General features: G+C 38.1%; 1 protein-coding gene across 20 annotated transcripts in view; it reads right to left on the bottom strand.

The window, feature by feature from the left end:
- LOC129750843 (protein lap4-like) overlaps positions 1 to 26,762 on the bottom strand; it is a 128,287-nt gene that overhangs the window by 14,892 nt on the left and 86,633 nt on the right. For 14 of the 20 annotated variants that reach the window (XM_055746017.1, XM_055745974.1, XM_055745993.1 and 11 more), the window contains 11 exons: positions 25,513 to 25,646; positions 24,900 to 25,262; positions 22,046 to 22,342; positions 17,598 to 17,708; positions 14,806 to 14,985; positions 14,239 to 14,268; positions 13,292 to 13,658; positions 12,869 to 13,224; positions 12,636 to 12,803; positions 3,102 to 4,541; positions 1,545 to 1,644 (listed from right to left, as the gene is read on the bottom strand). In XM_055746017.1, the coding sequence (XP_055601992.1) occupies positions 1,545 to 1,644; positions 3,102 to 4,541; positions 12,636 to 12,803; positions 12,869 to 13,224; positions 13,292 to 13,658; positions 14,239 to 14,268; positions 14,806 to 14,985; positions 17,598 to 17,708; positions 22,046 to 22,342; positions 24,900 to 25,262; positions 25,513 to 25,646 (3,546 nt within the window). The remainder of the gene's footprint in view (positions 1 to 1,544; positions 1,645 to 3,101; positions 4,542 to 12,635; positions 12,804 to 12,868; positions 13,225 to 13,291; positions 13,659 to 14,238; positions 14,269 to 14,805; positions 14,986 to 17,597; positions 17,709 to 22,045; positions 22,343 to 24,899; positions 25,263 to 25,512; positions 25,647 to 26,762) is intronic. The other 6 variants (XM_055746041.1, XM_055746034.1, XM_055746059.1 and 3 more) reach the window with 6 other exon arrangements.

Genomic DNA, 26,762 nt, shown 5'->3' with positions numbered 1-26,762 from the left:
TGAAATAGTAAAATTTACTATTTTTCGGGAAAAATGCCAAAAGAAAGGGCTTTTTGCGAGGATTATTAAAATCAATGTTAGAGAGTTCTAGTTACTAGTTAAAGTTACCAGCACTAGTAACTATGAAATAGTAAAATTTACTATTTTTCGGAAAAAACGACAAATGAAAGGGCTTGTTGCGAGGATTATTAAAATCAATGTTAGAGAGTTCTAGTTACTAGTTAAAGCTACCAGCACCAGTAACTATGAAATAGTAAAATTTACTATTTTTCGGGAAAAACGCCAAATGAAAGGGCTTTTTGCGAGGATTATTAAAATCAATGTTAGAGAGTTCTAGTTACTAGTTAAAGTTACCAGCACTAGTAACTATGAAATAGTAAAATTTACTATTTTTCGGAAAAACGCCAAATGAAAGGGCTTGTTGCGAGGATTATTAAAATCAATGTTAGAGAGTTCTAGTTACTAGTTAAAGTTACCAGCACTAGTAACTATGAAATAGTAAAATTTACTATTTTTCGGAAAAACGCCAAATGAAAGGGCTTGTTGCGAGGATTATTAAAATCAATGTTAGAGAGTTCTAGTTACTAGTTAAAGTTACCAGCACTAGTAACTATGAAATAGTAAAATTTACTATTTTTCGGAAAAACGCCAAATGAAAGGGCTTGTTGCGAGGATTATTAAAATCAATGTTAGAGAGTTCTAGTTACTAGTTAAAGTTACCAGCACTAGTAACTAAGAAATAGTAAAATTTACAAATTTTCGAGAAAAACGAAAAATAAAAGGGCTCTCAGAACTCTCTAACATTGATTTTAATAATCCTCGCAAAAAGCCCTTTCATTTGGCGTTTTTTCCGAAAAATTGTAAATTTTACTATTTCATAGTTACTAGTGGTGGTAACTTTTACCAGTTTCAAGAAATCTTTAACATTCATTTTATTAATCCCAACAAGCCCTCCCACAGTTCCTGGTGCATAAAAAAAAGCCGTTGGCTCACACAGCACCACAATAGCAAAGTCAATACGCATCATTTGGCTCAAGTGTTACAATTTTGCTGAGCCAGCAAGCTCAAGAAATTTCGGCTCCTTGAGCTAACAAAATCAAAGCAAAATGCAAAACCTTGGCTCCTAGAGCCAGAAGAGGTCTGAGCTTAATTTGAGCATTTATTGGTGGGCTAGAATTGGCTCCAGCTTTCTTCGCTCTCGAGCTTTAAGAGCTTAGATGCTCAGCCGCTTGAGCAAGAGCATTTCAATCCCTGCGTAAGAATAAGCTGTCCGGTCGAATCGATAGACGGCCTTCGATGAAGAGTTTCTCTCTCTGGAGCCTCCCCGTGATATTTTTTTTTTATTCAGAGTGGTTTATAATATGGATTGGAGGTCGTCAATTGATCTAAGTTTTATCTTATGCACCTACATACCCATTAACCTCACAGAAAGACTGTGTGAGCGCTTTGAAGTTTATTCGTAGACCAGTAGTTAAATTTCTTGGTTCAGTAAGGTACATTGAGCATTTAAATAATGATCCAATTTTCTTAAAACATAAACTTACCAGGTTTCGGTGTCTGTTTGGAGTGATCTTCCATGGCATTCTCGAAGAACCGTTTCTTGTCGGAGACACTTTTCGGAGTTTTGGGCGCTGGCGGTGGCGACTATTGGTGACAATCATGATGCGATTGGAGACGTTGAATGGGAAAAGATTGAAGAAGAAAAATAACGGTTAAAAGTCAGAAAAACATATGAAAATGCTTTGGAGAAAATTTTGAAATGAAGATTCTTCTTCAAACCGAATTCGCCTGTTGTTGTTCTGCGGCTTGCGTTACGCTAGCTTTTGAGAATATTTAAACCAATTAACTGTGCGGGTGCTGCTGGGTGAACATCTTGTATGTTGTTATTTAACGGTCATCTCAGTTGGATTGAGCTTTCGGAACTAGAGCGTTTGCAGCATTTCATCTCCAGCCAATTCACTGCTTGCAAGCTTAGAATGCATCAGTCATTCGTTAGACACAGAAATGAAAGGATTCGATATCAAACCACCAGATTTGTTTTTTGTTTTCCTCAAAGGTTTATATTATTCATTTCAATAAGTAAAACTAAATTATTTACGAACCATTGGAACATTTCAACGTACATTTAGTAACAGCAAAAAGGAAATTACATACATCATCCGAATTAAGGTATGTGTGTAGGTATATAAGTTGGTTTTTGGTAAACATGCGTTAAACACTGATGGGAGGTGAAAATCCTACTTGAAGTATACTAAAAACTGATTTTAGTCTAAACAGTAAAATTTGTGTAAAGAAACTGGTTTCATCGTTTCTGGTTGTAATCACATCCCTTCACACAAAACAACGGGGTGTTAGTTTAAACATAAATGAGAAAACGAATTTCCTCAGAAATATTAAATGCACTACACCGCACTAGTGGTGCTACCGAAGGTCTTCATCGAACTTTGATAGCGGTTGCTGCTGCTGCTGCTACTACTACTATTTTGGCTAGTACTACTACTACTGTTGATGGAATGGTTGATAGTGCTTGTGTTACTACTGTAGTTAATGCTACTGCTACCAGGTGGCACCCCAACAACCCCGTCTAATGGATATGGCTGCTGCTGGTGTTGTTGTTGTTGTTGTTGATCGTGATGAATTCGGTTGTGATGTTGAGAAGAATGTGTCTGCAACATCAGCGTTGTTGGCGAAGGTGGTGGTGGTAGTGGTGGCGATAACATGTACTGAGGTGATTGTTGGGAGGATGAGTTTGGTTGTGGTGGTGCTAGAGTTAAGAAGGACCCGCTAATGTGTTGTGGGTGCTGATGAAGGGTACTATTACTGAACGTGTAAGCCCCCATCTGAACCGGTGCTAGTTGAATCGTCGTAGCTGAAAGTGGTACTGGATGATGTTGTGCCGTAGCTGGCGCTAGCGGTGGCGGAGCTGTTAGCGGCAGTGGCGGTGGTGGAGGTGACATTGGTTGTGACATCATAGTTGTTCCGCCTGGTTGTTGTGCATAGTATGCAATCGATTGTGGTTGGGATGAAGTGTTGTTGGTAACAACACTCGATTGCACTAGATGGTGATGATGTTGGTGTTGATGAGTTTGATGGTCACTCACCAGATAGCTGGTGCTGACGGGCAATCCGTAGCTAGTTGTTCCGAGTTGTTGATGATGTTGATGCGATACTGGCTGTGTGTAGGTGTAGACTGTATGCTGAGGAGTGGGAAGTTTCGTGTAGGTCACGGGTAGGACCTGCACCGGTGGGTAGATTTTATGAGAATGATGTAGCTGGCCAGTAGAACCGGACCAATATACTGATGGCGATGGTGGCACAGGAGAGACGGAATGTTGCGAGATTTGATCAAGGCCGGGATTGTCCAGGAATGGATTGGTTGTCGTTGTTGATCGTGTGATCAGTTCGTTTCGTAATCTATTTTCCTCGAGCAGAACTTGTCGATGCGTGTCCTCTGGAACCAAAACGTTATCCGTACGATTTTCGTTTATGAACTCAGCTTTTTTCCTTGAAGGCAGCACATCGAACTTCGCTGAGATTAGTTCGATTTTTTCATAATTTGGCAATCTTTCTAAACTCTTACTCACTAAATTGTGCGTGGAACTTCTAACTTCGTGAATGGTATTGGTTCGAACGTCGTGTTCGTACTCTACAAAATCTGCTTGACCGAGTTCTTCTTCCATATTTTTCACTCCTTTGTTACTGATTTTTTCGGCCCACTTCAGTTGTCTCGGTCCAACGGCCGGAATCGGTGGCGGAGGAGCCCTTCTCAAAATTGTGTGACCTGTTGGACAGCTATCACTTCTAATAAACTCCTTGCGGAATGGATTATCTTGCTCGATTTCCCTGGATCCCTCGTCTTCTTCCTCACTGTCGTCTTCAGTAGCAGTTTCCTCTTCACTTTCCTCATCATCGTCATCATCTTCTTCATCTTCGTCAGGTGAAAAGTACCGCGATCTAACGTGTTCGTCCGAATCTTCCGGCGTTGTGCTACGACTCCTGTTGGGACTCGTACTCCTCAAAATCCCCTTGAGCTGACCACCACCGGTTGTGGATCCGCTATTGTTGTTGGAATCGCGAGCGGCAGCCGTAGCTGCTATCGCTTTCCGGTGATCGCCTCCCTCATTGGCGGGATCATCCAGATCGAAGCTCACGGATTTCCGATGGCCGGTCGTGGGCGTTACGGAACGACTCATCGGAACTGGCGGCTGCGGTTTCTCCGGCGATGGTTCCTTCGAAGATATAGGGGTACTGGTCGAGTAGGAACTAGGCGTGTATACCGGAATGTAACTTTTGGTGGCCGGAAGTGGCTTACGGGAGGTTGATACATTGTTGTTGTTGTTGTTGATATTAGTAGAACTGTAGTTGTCCGTGGAGGTAGAAAAACTTGGGCTGGTAGTGGTGGTGGTGTTGTTGGTAGTAGTAGTAGTAGAAGTTATACTAGTGGAGGAGGAGTTAATTGAGGTCTTGGTGGTGGTTGTGGTGGTTTTAGGAGGATCGTTTGCATGCAACAAAGGCCGGATATTTCGATATCGTTGATCAACCTACGTCGAAAGATGGCCAGGTTGGTTGGGAACGAAAAGAAAGAGAAAAGAAATTGGTTCTACATACGGTTCGTTGGCGAAAAAGGTTGACAAATATCGTTTAACAATTACAGAACACAGTTACCATTAGGATACAAAAACGTAAAACGAATCGATTGTTGATGTTTTTTGTATGAGGTCATGAAATTTTGTAAGTGTGATTGTGAGTAAGTGAACAATACAATGATGAACGACCAGATACACTAAAACATTTAACATCTTCCCAAGTGGAAATAGCACACGTTGTTAGAGACTTTATGACACACTAGGAGTACACCACAAGCGTTTAAACGGAATTATGACAAACAATTAGACAACACATCTAGAGACTGTTACTGTTTCAATCGGGAGTAGTAAAATTGATAAGCGGAAAATTTGGAAACTAAACAATATACACGCTGTGTATCCAACGGTTTAAAATATGATTTAATTTTATAAGAAAAGCGATATTGTAACTTAAAAATTGAAATTGTATGTATAAACTACAGGTGTCACTTTCAATTCTTTTTACCCTCAATCTTACGGATGTTTAAATAAGTTGTGGAGCCATTTTCTGCCATAAATTGAAGTGGTTTTTATGACATTTTTCACCGGTGTCAACTATCATTTTGTTCAAGTCTAACGTAAAATTCAATGAAATTTCAGGATGTTCACTCGTTCCCTGTTCTCCCACTCTCTTTTCTCTCTAACTTCCTTCTTTTTCTCTCATTCCCTTCTCTCTTTTATACACTCTCCCCTCTCATTTAACACACTCCCCTCTCTTTCATACACTCTTCCCTCTCTTTCATACACTCTCTGCTCTCTTTCATAAACTCTCCCGTCTCTTTCATAAACTCTCCCCTCTCTCTCATACACTCTCTCAAAATCGTTCAAAAACATCTTCTAAAATCGAACCGTGTAAAATAAGATCGTTTAAACAAAGAATTCATTGTTTAATTACTGTCGAAAATTATATTTTATTTAGTGAGTCCTTCTGGTAGGTTTCTAAATCCATTTCAATTGTTGTTAAACCGTTGAACTTCCATCTTGAAAAAAAGAAAACGTTGTTTTCAAAATTTCTAGGTTTCGGGTAGAAAACGTTTAACAGATACTTTTCCGAGTCGTTGAAAATGTTATAGAGTATCCGACCGTTAGGAATTTTAAAAAATTTTTATCATTTAACCGCTGAGGGGTATTAATGAACAATCAAATTCAGATATGTAGATACAGCTTGGTTTGCTGTCATAACGCCAATCTAAAGGGAAAATCGACTGGTATCCGTCAAATAATATAAAAACAAAAAAAAGTTCCGTAACATTGCCAAAAGCGAAAATCACTGCGAGGATTCTGCGATGCTCATCGTCAATTGTTTAACAATTCACGTCACTAATTGTTTCAATCCATATGTATGTATGTATATATTCTAAACCAGAGGGCTCAACTCACCACCCTACATAACACGTTGTTCAGAAATAGAGTAAAATTAAAAATTTATTTCTACAACATAAAACAGAGGTTAATATTATTTCACTAAAACTACTTTAGGAGACATTTACTTTATCAAATTGGTCTCATGCCCCTCAACTTTTAATTTCCGATGTATTTGGTGGCCAAAGCTGAGGCTAAACTGATGTTATTGATAATGGTAAAGTTGACTTAGATAGTCTCATATGAAACGTACTTCATATGTGTTAACTTTCCGCAAGAAAAATTCTTTAAAAAAAAAGATAAAGATGTTACCATGCACATTAGGAATACAAAAAAAAACAATTTACTTTCAAAAAGATTTTCAAATTAATTTGGTAAATAGGAAAAAGAAAGCCATGCCAATATGTATAGGAAAAAATGTTTACAACAAAATCACTCGTAGTAAGTAAGCTCAGCGATAGGGTAGAGAAGTAGGTAGTTCAAATTTTCAAGTAATTCGACAATAAAGGTAATAATTACCATCATAACAACTCTTCTCTTTGCACTGGTTGAACGCGAACGCGCCGCTTCGTGATGCAAACAAAATGTACAAAAAAAACTGATTTGTCTGATTTGTGGGGTCGAAAAGTTGTTGGGTCTCATTGTGGAGATATTACTGCAGTAGTGTCTTCAGAGGTCAAATGCGGTCATCTGAGATAATTTTCACAGGGGGGTAGAATTCAGTTTTTTTCAACAATTATTTTCATATAAACTTTATTCGTACGTTCGCGCCCTTTGTTCTTTTTATCAATTTTGCTACTCGTTCAATTTTCAATTAGAGTGAACAAAAAGTTCGACCTTTTTCAACTGTGTATTAGTTTCGAAATTTGTCGCTCTCTCGCTGTCCGAATGATAACAGTTTTTTTTTTGTATTTTTCTTAGGTATTCGCTTCTTTTGCTGTGGGTTTGTGTGTGTTTTCGGAGAAAATTTCTACGACAACCAAATTTAAGATAAATTGCTTTTCCTAAAACAAGGCGCCGCTGTGCCCAGTTTGTGAATCTAAACGGTACCTAGTACAATATAAATCTAACAAAGTAGAGATAATACTTTTCAGGTCAACGAGTGTTTTTTTCTTCTGTAACATTTCTCTGTTTCTTCTTCTAAATTACTTGACTCGATCTACTACTTATTACAGTAGTTGAAAGGAGACTACTGAATCACGATTTCCTTCTTTATCAAATTTATACTTTCAACATTTCCATCTATAGTGATAATCGACACACCGTTTTACGTACACCCAAGTTTTGGTGGAGGGGGAAGGAAAAATATATAAAATACAAGTGCTTTCCTTTTTATTTCTTCCACGATCAATTCCTAGCCCTAACGTTATCTTTTTCCCGATTTTATTTTCATTTGGGGTTTCGACAGTAAACATTTATGAAAATTTGTATGCATGTTTGTGTACAGAGATATAGTTAGAGCAAGATTGTGAAAGTTGTACAGTTTTTCTGTTTTTTTTATCTGTATTTCTAATTAGTTTCGATTACATTGAGAGTAATACCTATAAATATGTTTGCTGTTTTGATTTTCATCGGTAGAAAGTCGATCTCTACATCGCATCGTATCGTTTATAGAAAAAAAGGTCTCACAAAAAGTCTTATTTCCGGAGTGCGTTTAGTGTTGTTGTAGATTATTTGTGGTTGGTTTCAATGGCAGAATCCTGGAGACGTTTCGTGATCGAATTGAAATCGTAATGTGACGTCTCTCTGATGCTACAAATCGTGATTTGTACAATTTTCTTAAAGTTTTCCAACAATATAAATATAATTGAGCTTTTTTTGTTGGAAATCTCAGAACAACATGCTCTGATTTTGAATTTACTGATTTTTTATTGATTCTTTTGAATCTTCTGTGACTTCGGCCAACTGAATTCCTTATTGGTGTATCGAGTCGAACGAAACTGACTGAGTTTGAATAAACCTCCGAAAACTAAATTTACTGCTAGGAGTATGCTTGTTTTTACTTCAACAAAAATGGACGAAATTGAAAATGCTGGTGAGTGAAAAAGCAAAAACATCAGCAGTACATCATCCAAGGTTCATATAAGTTACAAATTGATGGAGTTTGAAACCTGAAAGTTCAATAACGGTTCATTGAGAAGCTCGTCGACTTTTAATGTGGAAAGCACATGAAACACATACTGGGTTCGCAGTAGAGTCGCACGAGCTCGTGGTTCATCCTACGCCTCCACACTCCGTTCTCCTGCAAGCAACCAAAGATGGTTCTTAACAATCGTCGCTAGAATACTCCGAGTGTGCGCAGGACTTCCTCGAGCAATATCAACGGCGGTTTAATGAGCGTCGTATACAGGTTACACTTCGTGCGAGGGCTTAGTCTACTCGACCGCAATTACTTCTGGAGTTCATAGTAGGCACGACTTCCGCTGATCATTCGCCGCCGGATCTCACGGCTAGTGTCATTGTCTGCGGTCACCAGTGAGCCAAGATAGACCATTTTTTCGACTATCAGGCCAGGCCAACATATACTTCGCCCAATCCTTCCTACTTCTCGGTAGATCTTTTCCATCGCCACAAATGATCTGCCGACTATGTCAATACCGTCCGAATATCAGATAAGTAAAATGGATCTGTTGAGATATGGTCTATCGTAGACCGTCCTTCCATGAAGCCTGCCTGATTACTTCCCAAGAATCTGTTTGCTTGTTGTTGTTCAGCTGGCGAATGGTTTCCTTAACTTCACTCATCGTTGGGAGTGGCTCCTCTACGTCGTTGGCTACTCCGGCGATGTACCTCCCTCCGCTGTCTTGGTCTTCTGCATGTGTGTCATTCAAAAGTGCATCGAAGTGCTGCTTCAACCTTTGACCACCTCGCGATTGTCCGTCAGGATGTCTCCGTCACAATTCTCCTCAAAAAAGTTCGACTCGCCTCAAAATTAAAAAAATGTGTGTGTTCGCTTTGGGGTGATTCGTTAATTGCAATTTACCTTAAGATTTTTTTTTCAAATATTTATACGATTGAGACATTTCTAAGCTGCCTACTCTAAAGTTTTATTTCCCTGACCCCTCTACCCACATTTCCTTTTCAGCGTCAGCTTCTCACAGCTATTTAAACGCCACAAAAAAAAAAAAAAATATTTATACGATTGAGACATAGGCAATACATGCATCAATTTGTCAAACAAACTATGTCAAAGAATAAACCGACAATATTTTTGCACTGAGTGCTAACTTCGGAGTAGGAAATTTGATATGTTCCATTTCGGAAATCTAGACAAAAAGAAACATAAAGTTCAGTTAATAGAATAGTAAATATTTGGTAAATAGCGTATAGAAAACTGGATGATTGGTTTCGTCGTTCATTTTTGTATTATAACTATCTATAATAGAAAAGGTTAAAGCAGTGAAGCCAGCTTGCTAGCTAAGCGCTACACCGAAGTTTTGTTTGGTTCCAGTAAAAACGTAGCGAAATAGAATATGTTTTCAATTCTAACAACAACTGAATCCCGTTCTACCCAATTCCAGTGCCTCGAAATGCTAACTATATAGATAACAACATTAACAACAGTGCCAACAAGCTAAATGAGTAAGATTGCGGGTGGCTTAATTTTTGTTTAACTTGCCACTATTTTTGCCTCTACTTAACCTGTTTATGATGCTTGTGTAAAAATGTGAAGAATGATGCTACAACGATTTTTTTTATCTCTATTTTTTGGTTTAAAGTAAATGAGTCAGTGCACAAACTTGACGCGCAGGATTTACAAAAATGGGTTTTTGGTCCGAGACAACAACGTGCACAACACACAGTTGATGATTCCGAGAAATAACGTTGTTTGTTTGCATAACATTTTTTGCTTCTTCTTAGAAACACTCAATCTCTGCCGGCTTTCAGAAGAATCTATCCTATTTGCTTAGTTTTTGTTGTTGTTTGTTGTTTCTGTATCCACTTATATGATAAATGTATAATAAAAATCTCACCATCGTCTTTTTGTGGTTGTCATTTTGTTTGTTGGTTTAATGTTTCTGTTTTTATAATAATAATTCATTTATTCCCCCTTTCACTAAGATTTTTTTTGTCCTACTGTGGTTTTTATTATTTTTATTATTATCGCTTACAGGGCGGGATTCATTTCAACTTATTGATTTGATTTATCGACTGGAACGCTCCAAATTTGTTTCGTAGATTTCGAAGGAAATAAAAACAACTTCATCTGATAATGATTTCTTTGGACCTTCCACCAGTGTTTAATCATTTTCTAAATTCAAGAAAAAAACATAATGATGTACCAATTCATTCAATGAAATTTTGGAATTTTCTGATAGTGAATGCTTAAGATTCATGTTTTTTTTCATGTCGATTTATAACAGATCTTTTTGCTATCCAAAAGCAGAAGGTGACCTATTTGTCTGTAACGAATTTAAACAATACTGCTACTATTAAGCAGTTTGAAACCCTAAAACAGGTGATCGTTTTCATTTTTTCTATTTGGCTGTAAGGCTTATTTTGAAGTAAGAAGTTAATATAATTCAAACATTAGGAAGGGTTTAAACAGTGATAAAAACAGAAACAAATACGGCATTTATTATCATCATTAAAGCAAATCTGAACCCAGATAGATATGAACGAATTTACCTTTTTCAAGTGATGCTGGTTTTGTTTCTTTTTTTTTCGGTGTCCGCAAGAATGTATGTGTTTTTGTTTTTTTTTCTACTTTGGCAGCACTGTTATCATCAATCAGGTATGGTTCTTGATCGTAAATTTTGTAGAATCCGGATATTCACTTCAACGGTCGGGTTCATCCAAACATCGAGATATTCAGAGAGAATAAGTACATTTCTATGGGACGAAACCTTTTGTATCATTTTTCTGTTGTCCTTCATTTGTTATGCTTTATTGAATTGTTTATTTTTTTTTTGTTTCAAATATCAGTAGAAATGGTGTATTGGGGCCGGTGGAAATTTGATAAAAATATTTTTTTGCTTTTCCTTCTTTTGGTTTGAGTAAGGTTTGAGTGTTTGCTGTAAATTCGCTAGCTACCATCTTTCATCAATTGCCTTTGCTTGGAAAATTGTGTACTCTAAACTGTAGTTATCTTCTTCCATCTTCAGTTGTAAACTGAAAATTGATCGTGGGTGTTCAACACCAATTCCTTTATAGAAAAAAATACAAAGATTTAGCTTTTGCTTCGGATAAACCGGTTTTGTACATCCATAGATAGGTAAATATTGGCAAGTAGGTTATATCCTAAAGTTTAGTACTATAAACCGTATAATGTTATCGTGATAATCTACATTTTTGAAAATGATTTCGAGAGCTGGAGTCGCCACTAGCTGTAATAGTTATGGGTAGTTGTACAAAGTAGCAATTCAACTACAGTAATATCTCAGTCTTCTTCTGTTTGTCCTACGGTTAGTGTTATGGAAGCTTGTTCGTCGATGTCTGTAACTGAGTAGGATGTTGTTTATTTACCGAGTGGAAAAGGTTGATAAAAAGAGAAAAATACCGAACAGGAGAGAGAGAAAACAGGACACCAATGAATTCCATTTATCACAATATGTTAAGGCTTATTTTGTAAGAGGTTGTTGGCGGGTATTAATAAGGATTCAAAAGTATGAAAATGGTAACGTTAATTAAAAAAAAAACTTATTTCTTGTAACTAGATTCATTTTGGATGGATCAGGTACTGTTTTAAGAGCATTGATATTTAATTTATCTCAGAACATGTATCATATTTGCATAGAGATCTGTACTGCAATGCACTAAAATCGAAGAGCACTACTATTGTCTTATAATATTGTTTCTCATTTTAAAACAATCGTTATCAACAAAATGTAGTATGAAAGTTCGTTTCTCGTAGTAGAATATTTCACTCACAAAGCTTACAGATAATCGAAGAAGTCGTAGCGAGATTGAGGGGATTATGCTGACTCCGGTAACGAAACCGGACTTGCAAGTTTACCTTGGATGAGCTGCGATTGGTCTTCGAAGCTCATGTCAACTTATTCTTTTCATCAAGTCAGCAAGAATAAGTGCACACAATCATAAAAACGAAGATTAATTTATTTGTTTACGAAGTTTTTAACATTTTTCTTATTTTAAAATTACATTATTCTCTTTTTTTTAAAGGTTAAGGTAAGATTCATTTAATTTAGATTTGTACTCTTTGGAGGCCAAACAGTCAAAAGCTGTAGTTTCGAAATAAAATATCATTTTAAACAGTTTGTTTTGTTTTTTTGCCTTGCATAAAGTTGATAACGATGAGGTTATTAACAATATTGACCATCGGTTATTATTTCACATCTTAATGTAAAAGCAAACAAATTGACGTTAATTGCATTTGAAACAAATATGTTGTTTTTTTAGCAGACGCATGTGTAGAACGATCATAGTAAATCATAATTGGTAGGGGTGGTTCGATTGCAAGTGAAAAGGCAGTTATCGATGATGTTTAACAACGAAACAGAACAAATTAAAACCGAATGGGACAAATGCACACAGACACGGAGCAATCCCAGCAAGAGTGCTCGTGAAGTTCGGTAATCAACAGAAGCGGTTTTCGGAGGGGTGGGAAGATAGTTTCATATCGAAAAATGAAACTATTGAAGCATTGGTTCATGAAATGAGTAGTTTGTAGAGAGAAAAAAAACTTACCAGCGGCGCTGCCTGGGTGTCCAGGGTGTGCTTTGACATCACAATCGTGGTCGTCTTCTGAAGGTTCTCTGTCGTTGAAGCCATCTCCGTGGGCGATTTTGGCGGACCGTTTTCGATCAAGTTTCCGCCCAGAGCGAGGGATTCTGCTGCCCGGACAATATCCAAAACCTGACAGAATCAGAAAAACGATTAAAAATAACTTAAGGTGGATTCATGCACATTAACGATGTTACCTTCTCAGGAGTACTCTTTTCTCGACTGCTAACCAGTGCTTGTGAATCGGCTCCTGGAGCCACCCGATTGGCCACAGCTTGACTACTAGGAGGCGGCACCACCGATTGGGTAGTGTTCGTCGCCGCTGGCGAGATCGCAGTAGGAGGAGGTATAACAATTTGCGAAGGTTGTGCTGCTGGTTGAATTGGCTCAACCGGTGCCACCGTTGGAGCAGCAAATGTTTCCTCCGGGACCCGATCTACGCTGACCTGTCGCTGATGAAGGGCGCTAGGCTCAGCGGCAATCGACGAATCGTCTCTATCTAAGCTCGATACACTTTGGCTCAACTCGGAACCAGTTTCAGAAGCTCGCGAACCTGAAGCAAATTGGAAGGTTTGTTTAATATTCGAATATTTGAGAGTATATTTTTTTACAAGTCTCACCTATTCTTGTACTGTGACCATTATTGCTGATACCGGTGCTCATTCCACCACCCCCACCGAGGGACTGATGGATTAGATCGCTCTTTTCGTAGCCCTTGCAGACTACCAGGTAGAGCGAGTTACCAGAGGCACGCAACGAATTGACCGCTTCCTGATGGGTAGCCCCCAGCAGCGAAACGCCATTCACTTCCAGGATTCGCATACCGACTCGTAGCCGGCCGTCCCGTTTGGCCGCCCCGGAGCTGTTGATCTTGGAAATGAACACACCTTCGTCGGCCTGGTCCAACGGATTGCCCCGCTGGCCGTTCAACCCACCCTTGATATGCATGCCGAGTCGTTCGCCTTCCTGCTTCACGATTCGCACCTCCTGTGGGAAGAAAGTACGAAGTAGATGTTAATTTTAAAGTAATAGAGAAAATAGATAAAAGACTTAAAATAACACATATTTCGTTGTAATTGCGGGCACAAAAATTAAAGGGCTGAATAACTGATAATTAAAAAAAAATTGACCAAAAAAACATTTTAGATTTATACATTTTGCAAGACTTAATAGCCTTTGTACAAGTTTGTATAAAAAAGAAAATACAATGGCAGTTTAGAGAAATAACATGAAATATTTCTGCGGAAATAAAAAAAAAACACATTCATTTTAAAAATGAGGAAGGTTTAAAGCTGTCTTTTCCTAATTTAGTGAATAAATAACTGAGAATAAAAATAAAAATCTTGAATGGTAACTACGAGATTTAACAAAGATAAAAGCAAAACAGTTATCAAATTTGAATAGTTTTTATTATTTTTTCGAGAGTGATAGGTTCCCTGAAAATTCCAAGAAAAAAACAAGTGACAACTAAGGAATTTTCACGTGAATTCTACACATCGACAAAGGGGTTTAAGAAAGACATTGAAAAATAGTAGTGAGTTATACCGGCAAAAAAATTCCAACATACCTCAGTTTTCAAGCAAGCTATTTCATATTGCTGGTGGTTTTTTTTTGTGGTGGTTGTGGTTGTTGGTGGACGATGTGAATGAGTTTTATGGTGCACGCGCATATTTTTAATATTTTAAGTTTTGAACAAGAAACGTAACCGTAGTAGCAAGTAGGAGAAAATTGATCGAATAAAAGCAGTAGAGAAATTTGGTTTTAAGAAAAATTCGAGCGATTATAACAAGGAAGAAGCTTTTAAGCGGACTTTCAAGATTCAATTGCTTTTGTATTTGACATTTGTGCAGTGTCTAGTGTTTTCTCATCCTGTTATGCGAGCAAATATATTAATTATAGTAACTAATGTTGGAATGTGTAAAGATTCTTGTAGACTATTTCCTATCTGCCTTGTGTAATTATTTTTATTATGGATGTTGATTAATCTATCATTGGGTATCGTGTTTTGCTAGCTTAGAATAAAAACTAGCGAACAGGAGTGATCGCCAATTGGTACATAATTCTAGTGCAATTGCGTTAACAGAGGTTGCTAGAGGAGTTGGATTTTAAGAAGAAACAAAAAAAGTTACGTTACCTGGAATCCGGCAGGAAGCGGATCATGTTGAACGGTCAGCTTGATTTCGTCACAAGGTCGCAACAGCTCCATGACCGCCTCTTGATGCGTCGCTCCGGTTACATCGGTGCCGTTTACCTTGAGAATTCGATCGCCCATGCGCAGTTTTCCGGACACGGCTGCAATGCCCCCAGGAACGATCTGAAAAAAAAAAGAATTAATTATAGAAATATACTTAATTGCGAAACATAATATGGTTGTAAAACAAAAACCGAGCGACTATACGGCAACCCAGTATCCAGAAGGTTGCGAAGGCAAAGGCCGTAATCCAGGAGCTTGAATACGAAATTTCTAAGCATCCACCTCATTCCCAGACCTAACACCAACCAAACGTAACGGACTGCTTCTTCACCTTGATTAAATGCATAACTGAGCAGTTGTCGGAAACGGTGATTTTCGGATCCCTAATTTTTAAGTTCTGAGCCTCTGAACTAATAAAAAAAATATCCGCATATTCTAAGACGCTGCGTACTAACAAGAAGAATAAAATTTTCAATGTGTACGGGTCTTCAGAGCTTGACGTATTCCGATGAAGAAAACCGGCTTTGGCTGTAGTTGACGCGACATTCTGGGAAAAAGTGAGGTTTTGACCAAAAGTAACCCCAAGATTTTCTATGGAGGTAACTCTTTCGAGTGAGCTTCCACCTGAAGCGTAGTCGTAGACGATTGTGGTTCTACTCCTACGAAGAAGCTTATGCACTTACACTTTACGCCATTGACTTCCATTCCATGTATTTCGCACCATGCCATTAATTTGTCGATGTCATCTTGAAGCGCAGCGCAATACACTGTTGAAGGAATGTTAGTAAATCGTTTATAAACAGCACGAAAATAAGCGGTCCTAAGTGGCTGCCCTGCGGTACACCAGACGGCATATTGATAAAACCACTACGATTAAGCAGGTACGACGACAACCATTTAGTTACCCATACAGGAGAGCCGTAGTTAGTAGGTTTTTCTATGAAGATTCTGTGGAACTTTATCGAAGGCCTTGGCCAAGTCGATGTATATTGAGTCCACTTGCAGTTTCTTATATGTTGCGGCGCGCCATTCGCTGGCATAGCATATTAAATTAATCAACGTTGACCTTTTCTTAACAAAGCCGTGCTGGACTTACGTGAGTATCGGGACAGCTGCATTATACAATCTTTCGTACATTAGGACTTCTAATACTTTGGAAAAGCAGCAAAGAAAGGATATTGGTCGGTAATTCTCCACACGACGAGCGTTTCCAGACTTATGAATTGGAGAAATAGATACCATTTTCCAGAGAGCAAGAAAAGCACCTTCCGAGATCGATAGATTGAGAATCATGCAGAGTGGCGTGGCAAATGATACAGCTATTATCGAGACCAACGACGTTGGGATCCCATCAGGCCCCGAACCTTTCGAAAAATCCATAGATACCAATACTTTTAGAATCTCCTGGTCCGAAAATACGAACTGCAGGAGTCTAATGTCACGGTTTGGCAGTGTTACGAAGTAACCATTGGTGCAGTCTGGAGAGAGTGGGCTGAACACTCTACTGAAAAAATCTGCTAACAAACCAGCAGAATCCTTCCGATGTCCGTTCTAGAAACGTTACAGATGAAGGAATAGCATTACCAAGTCGGCGACTATTTTTATATTTCCAAAAAGAAAAAGGATCTTGTTTCACCTTGCGTTCGATGCTCAAAGTATACTGATAAAAGGTAGCGTTTTGCTCTGCCGAATATTCTGTCTTTTATCTAGAGCGGAACAATTTGTTTTGATCAGTCTTGTCACGAAAGTATCGTTTGCGAGCTTTACGAACAAAGTTACGACTTCTTCGAAGTTCAGAGTTCCACCAAGGTTGATTATAAGTCTGCTGTCGGCACAATTGTTCAGGAGATGTGTGCGTCATCTTCGCTCAGATTTTCAAGCTCTACTTGCCAGTTTATGTTCATCAACAATTTAATAACCACAACTTGTACAAGATAATAACACCCGGGAATTACGACAGGAACTGCGTCAATGTTATTATCAACTAAATATTAAAATTCGAGGCTACTTCACTATTGCTCATGCAACTCTTAAGCCAAGTCTCTGTAACCATGATGATTTCATAGTCGCATGAAGACAGTGCTAGAGAGAATTTATTCGTCTTGATGCGCAAAGAGTCTGCATTGCACGCGCTTTCTTCCCTTTTCTATAGAATTATGAAAATTTATGGTACTATATACATTCAGGGAATTGGTTTGCTTGGCAAAGGTTTTCTAAGTATTGATCTTGAACGTAATGAGAGCATAATCTTCACACTTTATCGCTGAATTTCAGCTCGATTTCCACAAAAACAGATTAACTTAGGCAAGTTTCATAGGGTATGTTCCCGTGGTCAACATTTTGTCAAAAAGACATTCGATGGTACAAGCTCCTGGGCACAATAGCACTCACAACTGCACCTGGAGAGATATTTTGAGGCGGATTCACAGCAGATCTTAAAACTTCACCTTCTGTGGTTCCTCAAAAGAGTCGTCTGGGTCCGCTACTGATCAATTTATTCGTAAACGACTTTGGGCGACGATTCGATTCTGAATAAGTTTTTTGATGTAAACGGGCCGCCCAGTAGGTAATGCGAAAGCAGTTTGGCACTTTAAAAGATTTATATATTCGAAATATTGGTGAAATCTGTAGCTGTAATCTTTTGGACTATATTTTATTCAAACTCTAATATCTCAGACAGTATAACCCAACGAATATTGAAACAATGTCCACAGAGAAATTTTTGTACTTACATGTGAGATGAAGATTCCAGGCTCGTGGGCTCCGAATGGTGTGCAGGAATGATCCGTTCCGCCGATGATGCTGAAACCGAGCGAGCCCTGATCCTTGGGTAGAATCACTTCCTACATTCACGATGATGCCATGATGTGGAAAAAAAGATACAAAATGTTCCTGTTATGTTACTGTTAAAAGGTTAACACACAAACGACAACACTGATTTCTGTAATGCGAAGCTCTGATGACAAAAAGTGGCTATGGAAAAAACACTACTATAGGAGCAATTTGATTGAGTTTCAACTTTTACACAAGCCGTAGGACGAACTGATAGGAACTGACAAATCCAATTCAAAACTACATGTTTTAATCAAGACTATACAAAACAGAATGGTACAGCTACACAGTTCAAAAATACAAATTCACACTGGGGAACCGGTCAACGGCATTGGCGGCATTCAAACACTAACGAGAATGAAAAGCGGCAATGATCGGAGCGCGTGGTGAGAAAAAGCCTTTGGCAAATGGAATTAAACCGACATGTTACTGTACTGAGAATTGGATGTTTGGTGTTTGATGGAAAAATGGTTCTGCCCCCGGCAGAGTAGTACAGGTAATGTTGATTTGATTAAGCACACGAACGAATGGGGTTTGTTTGGCTAGGTGGGAGTTTTGTGTGAGTGTTTGCTGTGTGTTTTGGGTTGAATCTGGAAAATAGTTTTGTTTCATGTTTTAATGTTTTATATTTTGAAGAGACCCAATCATCAATCGATTAGAACGATGGAAATTTTGAGCGAAATGTAAAATTCCGTACACAAATAAGTTACTAACAGATATGCTGATCGTAAATTTAAATGGTTGAAATTTTCAGTCACTTTAAAAACAAACAATTTAAATGAAGTTTCGTCTATGCCGATTATCCATAATTTCTGAAAAAAAATTGTAGTACTAAGTTTAAATTAAAATTAAAATGATTGAAACCACACACCATGTAAGATAAAAATAAAACAAAATTAAAAATAAAACCTACTCAAAAATAATATTGCTTATTGGGAAATTAAGCCTTTATACAGATAAAAAAAAACAAGAAAATGTGTCCACTATTGCCCTGTTTCTTATGATAGCTTTCTAGTAGACTGATTTTTAGTTAACCCTCCAAAATAATGAAGAATAAGTTGTTTTATTATAGTTCTTATTCAAATTTCGAGGAAATTCTTTCCTATTTTTTAAGTGTTTTGATTTAACGCAATTCGGAAATTCCATATTTTTTTCGTATTATTGGCCGTTCTATGTGATATTTTGCTTTCTAATATAAATTTCATACGTTCTGAAAAAACGAGATCACATAGGATCTCAATGAAATTTGATGTTTCCTCGAAGAGATTCCATCACTTCAAACTAAGTTCACGTCTTTCGAGGATATGATGGCTAGCATCTTACAAGTGTTAAAACCACCAACCCACAGAACATGTTGATCTCAAAAACGTGTAACACTTCATTAAAAGCTCGGCGGCTGAAAGGAATCCATAGAAAGGTCTGTTGTCGAAGTCATCAATCTGGTACACGAATATTAATGTGCTGCAATATTTGAGGGAAGTGAATATTGTTTGATAACAGATAAAAAACGAATATTCTTTGGATGTAAATCCGTCAGTAGCGCAGGGTTTTCAGGGATAAAAGAGTGCATCGTTCTGCATACAGCGATAACCGGACAGGATCATTCCACGAAAGTCGACGGAGTGCGAAGCGTAAAAACTTATTTTAAACCTTTTCAATCCTTTCCATTAAAACGTCCTGGTAAGGCGCCCAGACGATCACGCCACACTCTAGTACAAAAGGCACAAAAATTGCTCCAATTAAATTAAGTGAATCCGAGGTAGGTAGCGATTGTTCCATCGATTGCTGTCAAAAATAGAGTTGTCGTTACGATTTGGTTAGGTTCGGTTATTAATTGGTGAGTTTTTTTTTGACAGGGCTTGCGTCGTCCGAAAAAGTGTTTCATTTTTGCGCGTTTTCGGACCAAAACAGTAATTAGTTGCGGACCAATCCTCCTAATGAAAGGGTGAAAATCGAACCGATTTTTATCCTTTTTTGTGATCTCAAAATCAACGATATTTCTTCGCTCAAAAACCAAAAATTGCAAAAGCTTTTGCTGTGATGGCGGCTCTGTGTTTCGTAAAAGCCAGTTTTTGATCAAATACATAATATGCCCAAATCTTTGATTGTAACAACTCTTTCCATTTCTACTATGATCATGATGTATGCGAAGGGAAATGATTCTATAGTTCTATAGAAAGTTATACATTCGCACTTGCATCATCCCATGAGATCTACATAGGTCCAGAAGTGTCGAAATGTCCGCTAGCAGGGTTGCACAATCCACTAACGATCCAACGACATTGTTAAATTTTGAGATCGTCTGCGTACAATAACTTCGACGGGTTCAGAATCCCAGCTAGATCATTTACGAACAGTATAAAGATGAGCGGGCCTAAGTGACATCCCTGGGGTACTCCGGATGGAACGTCATACGGCTGGGATCCCTCCCTCTTATCCCTCCTAAGTTCACAAATGCTTGACGTTTCGTCAAGTAAGAATGTAACCACGTTGAAGCTCACGACGGAAATCCATGATGTTCGATTTTCTGTATTGCAAGATCGTGCGGTACCTTATCGAATGCTTTGGAGAAATCCATATAAATAGCGTCAACTTGTTGCTTTTTGTTGCAGTCGATATTTTCTTTACGAAAGCATGTTGATGCTCTAGTATTATCGGTTTAGCGGCATTGTAAGTTTCTTTCATAGATGGTTATTGAGCAGATTATTGAGATTCGTCTCTCATATTCCCTGATTTGTGAATGGAAGTTATAGCAGCCAGTTTTGAAATGCTAGAGAAAAAACTTTCAGTAAGCAATCGATTAAAAATCAATTTTAATGGTTCAGCAAGCGAATTGGCAATTTTCAATATTAGAAACGGAGAAAAACCGTCTGGGCCGAGTCCTTTTGATGGATCAACGGCTTTAAAGGCTGCCAAGACTTCATTCTGGGTGGAAGGGGCTGAAGTAAGATGACGTCAAGGATGGGCAATGCTTCGAGGTATTCGTTAGTAGTAGGCGGGAATTGTGAAGTGTGAATAATTCTGCGAACAAGTTTTCAGATTCAGCTACAATTTCAGAAGAGTGACCTTCCAATGTAACTCGAGATGGAAAGCTGATGAACTTCCAGAAGTTAGACGGATGATTTTTCAATTTCCTCTCCATGTTATTGATGCATCGCCTGAGAAAACTGTTACGTAACTCAAAAGTATTTGGCTCCCTTCGTCGCCAGCACGTCTTCATTGGCTTCCATTTTATTCTGCGATTTGCGTAATTCATCAAGCCTCCACGAGAGACTCGGGAAATTGTAGTCTCCAGCCGGAACTACAACATAATTTGTAGTGTGTTTCATAAGTAGAAACATCAGTATTTGTAAATAAATTCAACAAAAGCATAGGATTCTTCGGCGCTGTTTAATTTTTGTAACAACTTGTTCAAGGCGTTCACGATTGTCTACAGACTAAAGTCGCTTCTATACATTGCTTAACAGCAATGAACACGCCTTCACTATGTTGCAAATTACTTGTCCGTGAGCTACAGTCACATCGATATATACTTTCATTTTTTTCAGTTTTTTGGTTCGGTTATTTTTTCTAGATTCTTTTTAGATTTTTCGGGTTCATTTATAATTTTTTATTCGTTTTTAGCATTCTAGTTATAATTTTTTTATATTTATTTACTTTATTTGAAAAAAATCAGGAATTAAACCTGTTTCGAGATAATATTGTTTTTTTTTTGTGCTGTTTCTATTCATTCTAAACTTCAACCAAATTTCATGATTGTTTATTTTAGATTGTTGGTAGTCCCATATATTTCTGGTCGCATTCTCTGGTCGTTTACGTCGAGATTAAACATTATTATCTGTTCGAAGAAATTTGACCTTTAAAGAAAATCTACCTTCTTTGTGTAAATTAGAAGCTATCATAAGAGTTGTAAACTATTAAAAGTGGTATTATTACAATTTTTTAAAATCTTTGAACAAAAGTAATGTTAGAAAACTTTAGAAATATAATTTTTTACAAAAAATGACACTCTGTATTCTGGTAGAAAAGTGCGGGGCGAAAGCAGACTATTTAAGGCTGAGCTACCAAAGTGTGTAACCACAAACAAAAACAAATTTAAAGAATGAAAACGATAATGAAAAAGCTAAAATAGAGAGAATGTGCTTAATTCATTGGTACATGTATGTGAACAACACTTAGGAAGAACTAAAACCTTGTAAAGAGAGATAGAGGCTTTGCTCCCGCAAACCGGGGTGGGTGGTAGATATAACTAAATATCGACTAAGTGAACTTAACCGTTCTCATTTTCGCGAGAACCAATGGCAATGTACGTAGGTATAAAAAAGATTGATTGTTTTTTGGTATTCACCTCACTGATTAGTGGTTCCAATAACCGATTGTCAGTAACCCTAGTCATTACCGTCTCAGTGAAGGTCGACTTTGTGATGGTCTCGGTGACGGTGCCGAGTTCGGTGGGCGCTGGCGGAAGCATCGGCATATCTGGGTGGGCCTTCTGCACCGTAACCGTGACCGAGGGTCCGTGCTCCGGGTGTCCCGTCGAGGAGCCGTTCTCCGATCGATGGACGTGCACCTGGCGGCCTCCGCTGATAAAGTGCGACGGTATCATGGCCTGGAAGTCGGCACTCGTCATTGGCCGGGCTGTCACCTGGGATTTCCGGTTTACCGTTGTTTTTTTTTTCATAATTTCCCATTTCGGTTGTTTGGTGACGCATATTTTCCGATTGGCAGGAGAGCGATCGCGGTGTATGTTTTGATTTTGTTCAGAGATAGTGATCCATTGAAGGGAGCGGCGTGTTTTTTTTTTTCATTTGTTGGCGCGCGTGTTACGGTGAAAATGCATTTTGGCATGTATGTGTGTTTGTGCAGAAGGATTTATGTGGGTTTTTTTTTATTTATTCGATTGGAATTTTGTTTTTTTTTGTTTTTTTCAAATGTGTATACAGGAAAATAGCCAATACCGGAAACACACAAACAAATTAGGGAGTGGGGAATATCGGGGTAAATAACATTCATAACACGTGGCGATAAGTACAATGCAATTCGAAAAAGGAAGAAAAAAGAGAAAAGGTAACAATGAATCAATGCATCAACAGGTAATTATTAGTCGGACTTGATTGTAGACGTTTTCCAGGGCTTAGTTTGTTGTCTTAAAGTAGTATTTAAAAATAATATCATGATTATCAGTTTTTTTTACTATGAAATTAGAACGAGTCATGATAACAAGAAACGAATGATTATTGAAAAAGTGCCAATAACTGATATATGCAAATATGCACGTGAGATCATATTCTATTAGTGTTTATTAGGTTCCATTTCAGCCGGGCAGCTCTTCGAGCACTCAGTACGTTCACATGTTACTCCAAATTAGTATGGGATTGTATAGTTGAACTAAAGAACCGGGCCATAAAGGAACAGAATTTATATTGCTTGTTTAGTTATGGGACCAAGAGCTGCTTATTTGATAGAACTCTTTTGGAAAGAAAGAAAGAACTGTGGCTCGCTCGAACCACGGTTCTCTTGCATTTTGCAGCGGTTAAGTTTTTCAACCAGTGTTGTATTAAGCGGCGTGTCGCGGCTCATTTTCGTAACGCGGTTTTTTTCAAGAGCCACAGATCTTTCGTTTGTTTTGAAGAACCGGTTCGAATGAGTGGCTCTTGGTTGTTCGCGCATCACAATTGCCTGTTTTGTTACATTGAAAGTCTCGTTTAACGTCGAAATTGAATAACAATGATTGCGGGCAGTTCAAAGCATCATTGAAATTCTTATCTGTTGACATTCGAATTTCTTTGTTGCACCCGAGTAGATTCAATTTCATTTGAGTAACGAAAGTGAACTGCTGGAAATTGAAATTTGTTAAAGTGAGACGAATAGAAGCAAATTTCCATTTAATTCTTTCCTTTCGACGATTCTGAACCCTGTTTGCAAGTTATAGTCATAAATGCTTCGTGTGACATTTGTGCGTAGAATCTGCATAGGGTTAGCTAGGAATCTAATAAATAAATAATATTAATAAAAATGACCCAAAAGTCACATAAGACACTTTTGCGTAGAACGGCAGTATTGTCGAACCCCGTGTTTTTCATCCAACAAACAGACAATGTCGAACAATCATGAACAAATCACTTGTTCATTTGTACTCTACCTTATTTTTTTTTAACAGAAAGTGTTGAGTTAATAAATCTTCAATAGAAGGTTTGTACGAAAAATAATCAGATTCATGGGAGTTCAAAATTGAAGTTACGGCGATGTCTATTTTGTACAAAAGAGACCCTTTCTTGAAAAATGCGAAGTATTTCTTAACTATAAATCATTGTGCCAAATTTGCCTTTGGTAATAAATTTTAAGCAAACTTGATGTTTTTTAGTAATATCGCCGTTTTCTAACTATTTCGGTGAACGCTCAATCTTTAAGGAATAAGAGAAAGAGGGTTTTTGAGCAACTAAATTCACCAATATACCATAATTACATGTGTGCATAATTTTTCGAAAATTGCACTGGTTATTAAATCTTATAGCCACTTCTATCCTTAACCAGGCACTAATCCAAAGTATTAGCAATGATCAACACTTGTGAGTTTTTTTGCATGTGAGGAATACCTGAAATTGGCTCTAGAAATGGGTAGAATTGTACAGAGACCTATAAAAGGAACATTCGAAGTTGTTGATGATTACAATCTCCGGTTTCACTGCGGTTTCCCTAATGATTGAGTCTTTTGACATACCAGATTTTTTCTCTTTTACAATCAATTTTAAATCCTATAAAACGTCTATTGAAAAGAAAACTGCTATGAAAACTGTTTAAAAGGTATTTTAACAAGTGCAACTACTTTAGCTATACCTATGTGGATCCCTTCAGATTTTACAACCTACTTTTTCGTTAAGGATTTCAAAGCCGCAGAAAAATACTAACTCTTTCTTGAATTTCCCTAGCACTGGAAAACGTCTACAATCCTAGCGATACGAATAACCTTAAAAGGATATTGTTAATAGACACACACTTAAAACTATAAGTGTTTCCGCTTAAACGCGTCGTGCAAAACTTAATTGTCTTTTTTTATCTAACACTCAAGTGTTTGATGACAAAACTAAAAACTAAAATTCGTGTGCATCAAAAAGTGATTCGGGGGATCCGTTTGCAGGCATATTAACGGCATCCCTCGGGCTCGATCCACATTCCGCACACTCGATCGAGCGTTAACTCACCTGCGGCTCTTCCGCATTCTGGCTGCTGTTGTTGTTATTGGTAGCACCTTTGGCTACCAAACTGTTATTGCTATTACTTGTACCGTTACCAGTTACCAGTGATGATGATGTCGGATGATGCGAACTAACGCTGCCGTTGCTGCCACCATTCGTTGTCGTTGTGTTTGACGTGGTGTTGTTGATGACAGTGTTCTGACTGTGGCTGTCGTTAGAGGGACTACTACTACCATTGCTGTTGCTGTTGCTGTTGTTATTTACAGGCGAATTTGACGACGCTAATACTTTTCGTGGGGCGGGTTGGGGTGGTTGGTGCGATGCCTGTTCGGACACCATTGGTTGCCGATGTTGTTGCAGTTGCTGTTGCTGTGGGTGTGTCACAAATGTGATTCGATGGTAGTGCACATGAGATTTTTGCGGTTTGTGTAATGTGTAATTTGTGTACATGAAAAAATGGAACAAAAATGGACAAAAAACCGGTGGGACAAAACAAACGGACTATATGGAAACAACGGGTGATTGGGTGGGTGGATGGATGTTACCAAACTCTAATGCAATTGCTAGTGGGATGTTTGCTACGCACACTTCGCCGCGGCGAAGGCATATTGCTACTTACCTTCGAAACGGTGGTGTGCTTCACATCTGGTTCAGGCTTTGATGCTTGCGCAGCGATATCAGTGGCCATCGCTGCAGCTGGCGTCGTCGATTCGACCGGAGAGTCTTCGATTGAGCGACGATAACCAGTGTACGCTGATGTGAAGAGAAAAAAAAATTCACATTAGAATCGAAACAGAATTAGGATTCGTGAGCAAAAAAAAGATTCAAAATTTATTATTATCACGTATCTTGTGAAAGTCGAGTTGCTTATAATTTCAAAGAAAAAAACACGCATTTCTAGAATTTAAGAAACAAGTGGCAGCTAACTTTTTCGCAAATCATTTTTGCTTTCATTTTTGATTCATCCAACGATGGGTTAACTTTGCCACCTTCAATCCAACTTTTCCAGCATTTTTTAAGTGTATTGCCTTAAGCAGAGTTTAACAAACAATTCAACATAATTTTTAACAATTCTAGCTGGTACATTTACTTAATAACATTTTAAAACCCGTGTCCACTTTCTTTCGTAAACAGTCCTTCTTATCACATTTGAAAGTTACATTAATAAAAATCTCTGTGTGATAATATTTTTTTTGTGGCGTTTAAATAGCTCGGGGAGCTGACGCTGGAAATGAAAATTAGTGATCGTTTTTTGGAGAAGAAAATTTTAAAGTTTAGAGTAGGCAGCGTAGAATAGTAAGCGATCATGAGACGTTGGTTAGACCATCATGCACTTCATTATATTCATTCCAGCTGGATATGGACAGAATGCAGTTCAAGATAATAAACCAACCCCTCCTGATACCAGTTGGAGGAAGGACAAAGGTGGGTTCGAGACTGGCCTTCACTTACTCCCCAAGCATCTCGTCGGCAACTTATGGGATTAGAACCCAAAAGTTTTTCTTGCCGATACCGGGAATCGAACCCAGTACGCCTGGGTTACCAGACTCGCGCCAGCCTATCCACTAGACCACATCAGCGCTAGACCACCATCTCTGTGTGGTAATATCAAATTGAAAAAAAAATCTAATTTTGAACTATAAATGTTTGCGAGTGCACCTGCAGGAATCAGAAAAGATTTTAAAAATGATCCTCCTAAAATTTTATGGGCGTTAAAGGAACATTTTTAACATTTTAATATAGAGTTCAAATAATGATACTACAATTCCGACGAAAATTAAGCAGGACCAATAAAAACCTTTGAATTTTGACAACTTTTAAGTTGCAAACAAAACAAAACCAACCCTTAAAAAGCTGGGAGAATTATAC

The sequence above is a fragment of the Uranotaenia lowii genome, chromosome 1 (assembly GCF_029784155.1).
Source record: "Uranotaenia lowii strain MFRU-FL chromosome 1, ASM2978415v1, whole genome shotgun sequence".
NCBI classification, from domain to species: Eukaryota; Metazoa; Arthropoda; class Insecta; order Diptera; family Culicidae; genus Uranotaenia; species Uranotaenia lowii.
The sequence above is the reverse complement of the archived record's forward strand: the minus strand, read 5'-3'. Positions and strand labels throughout refer to the sequence as shown.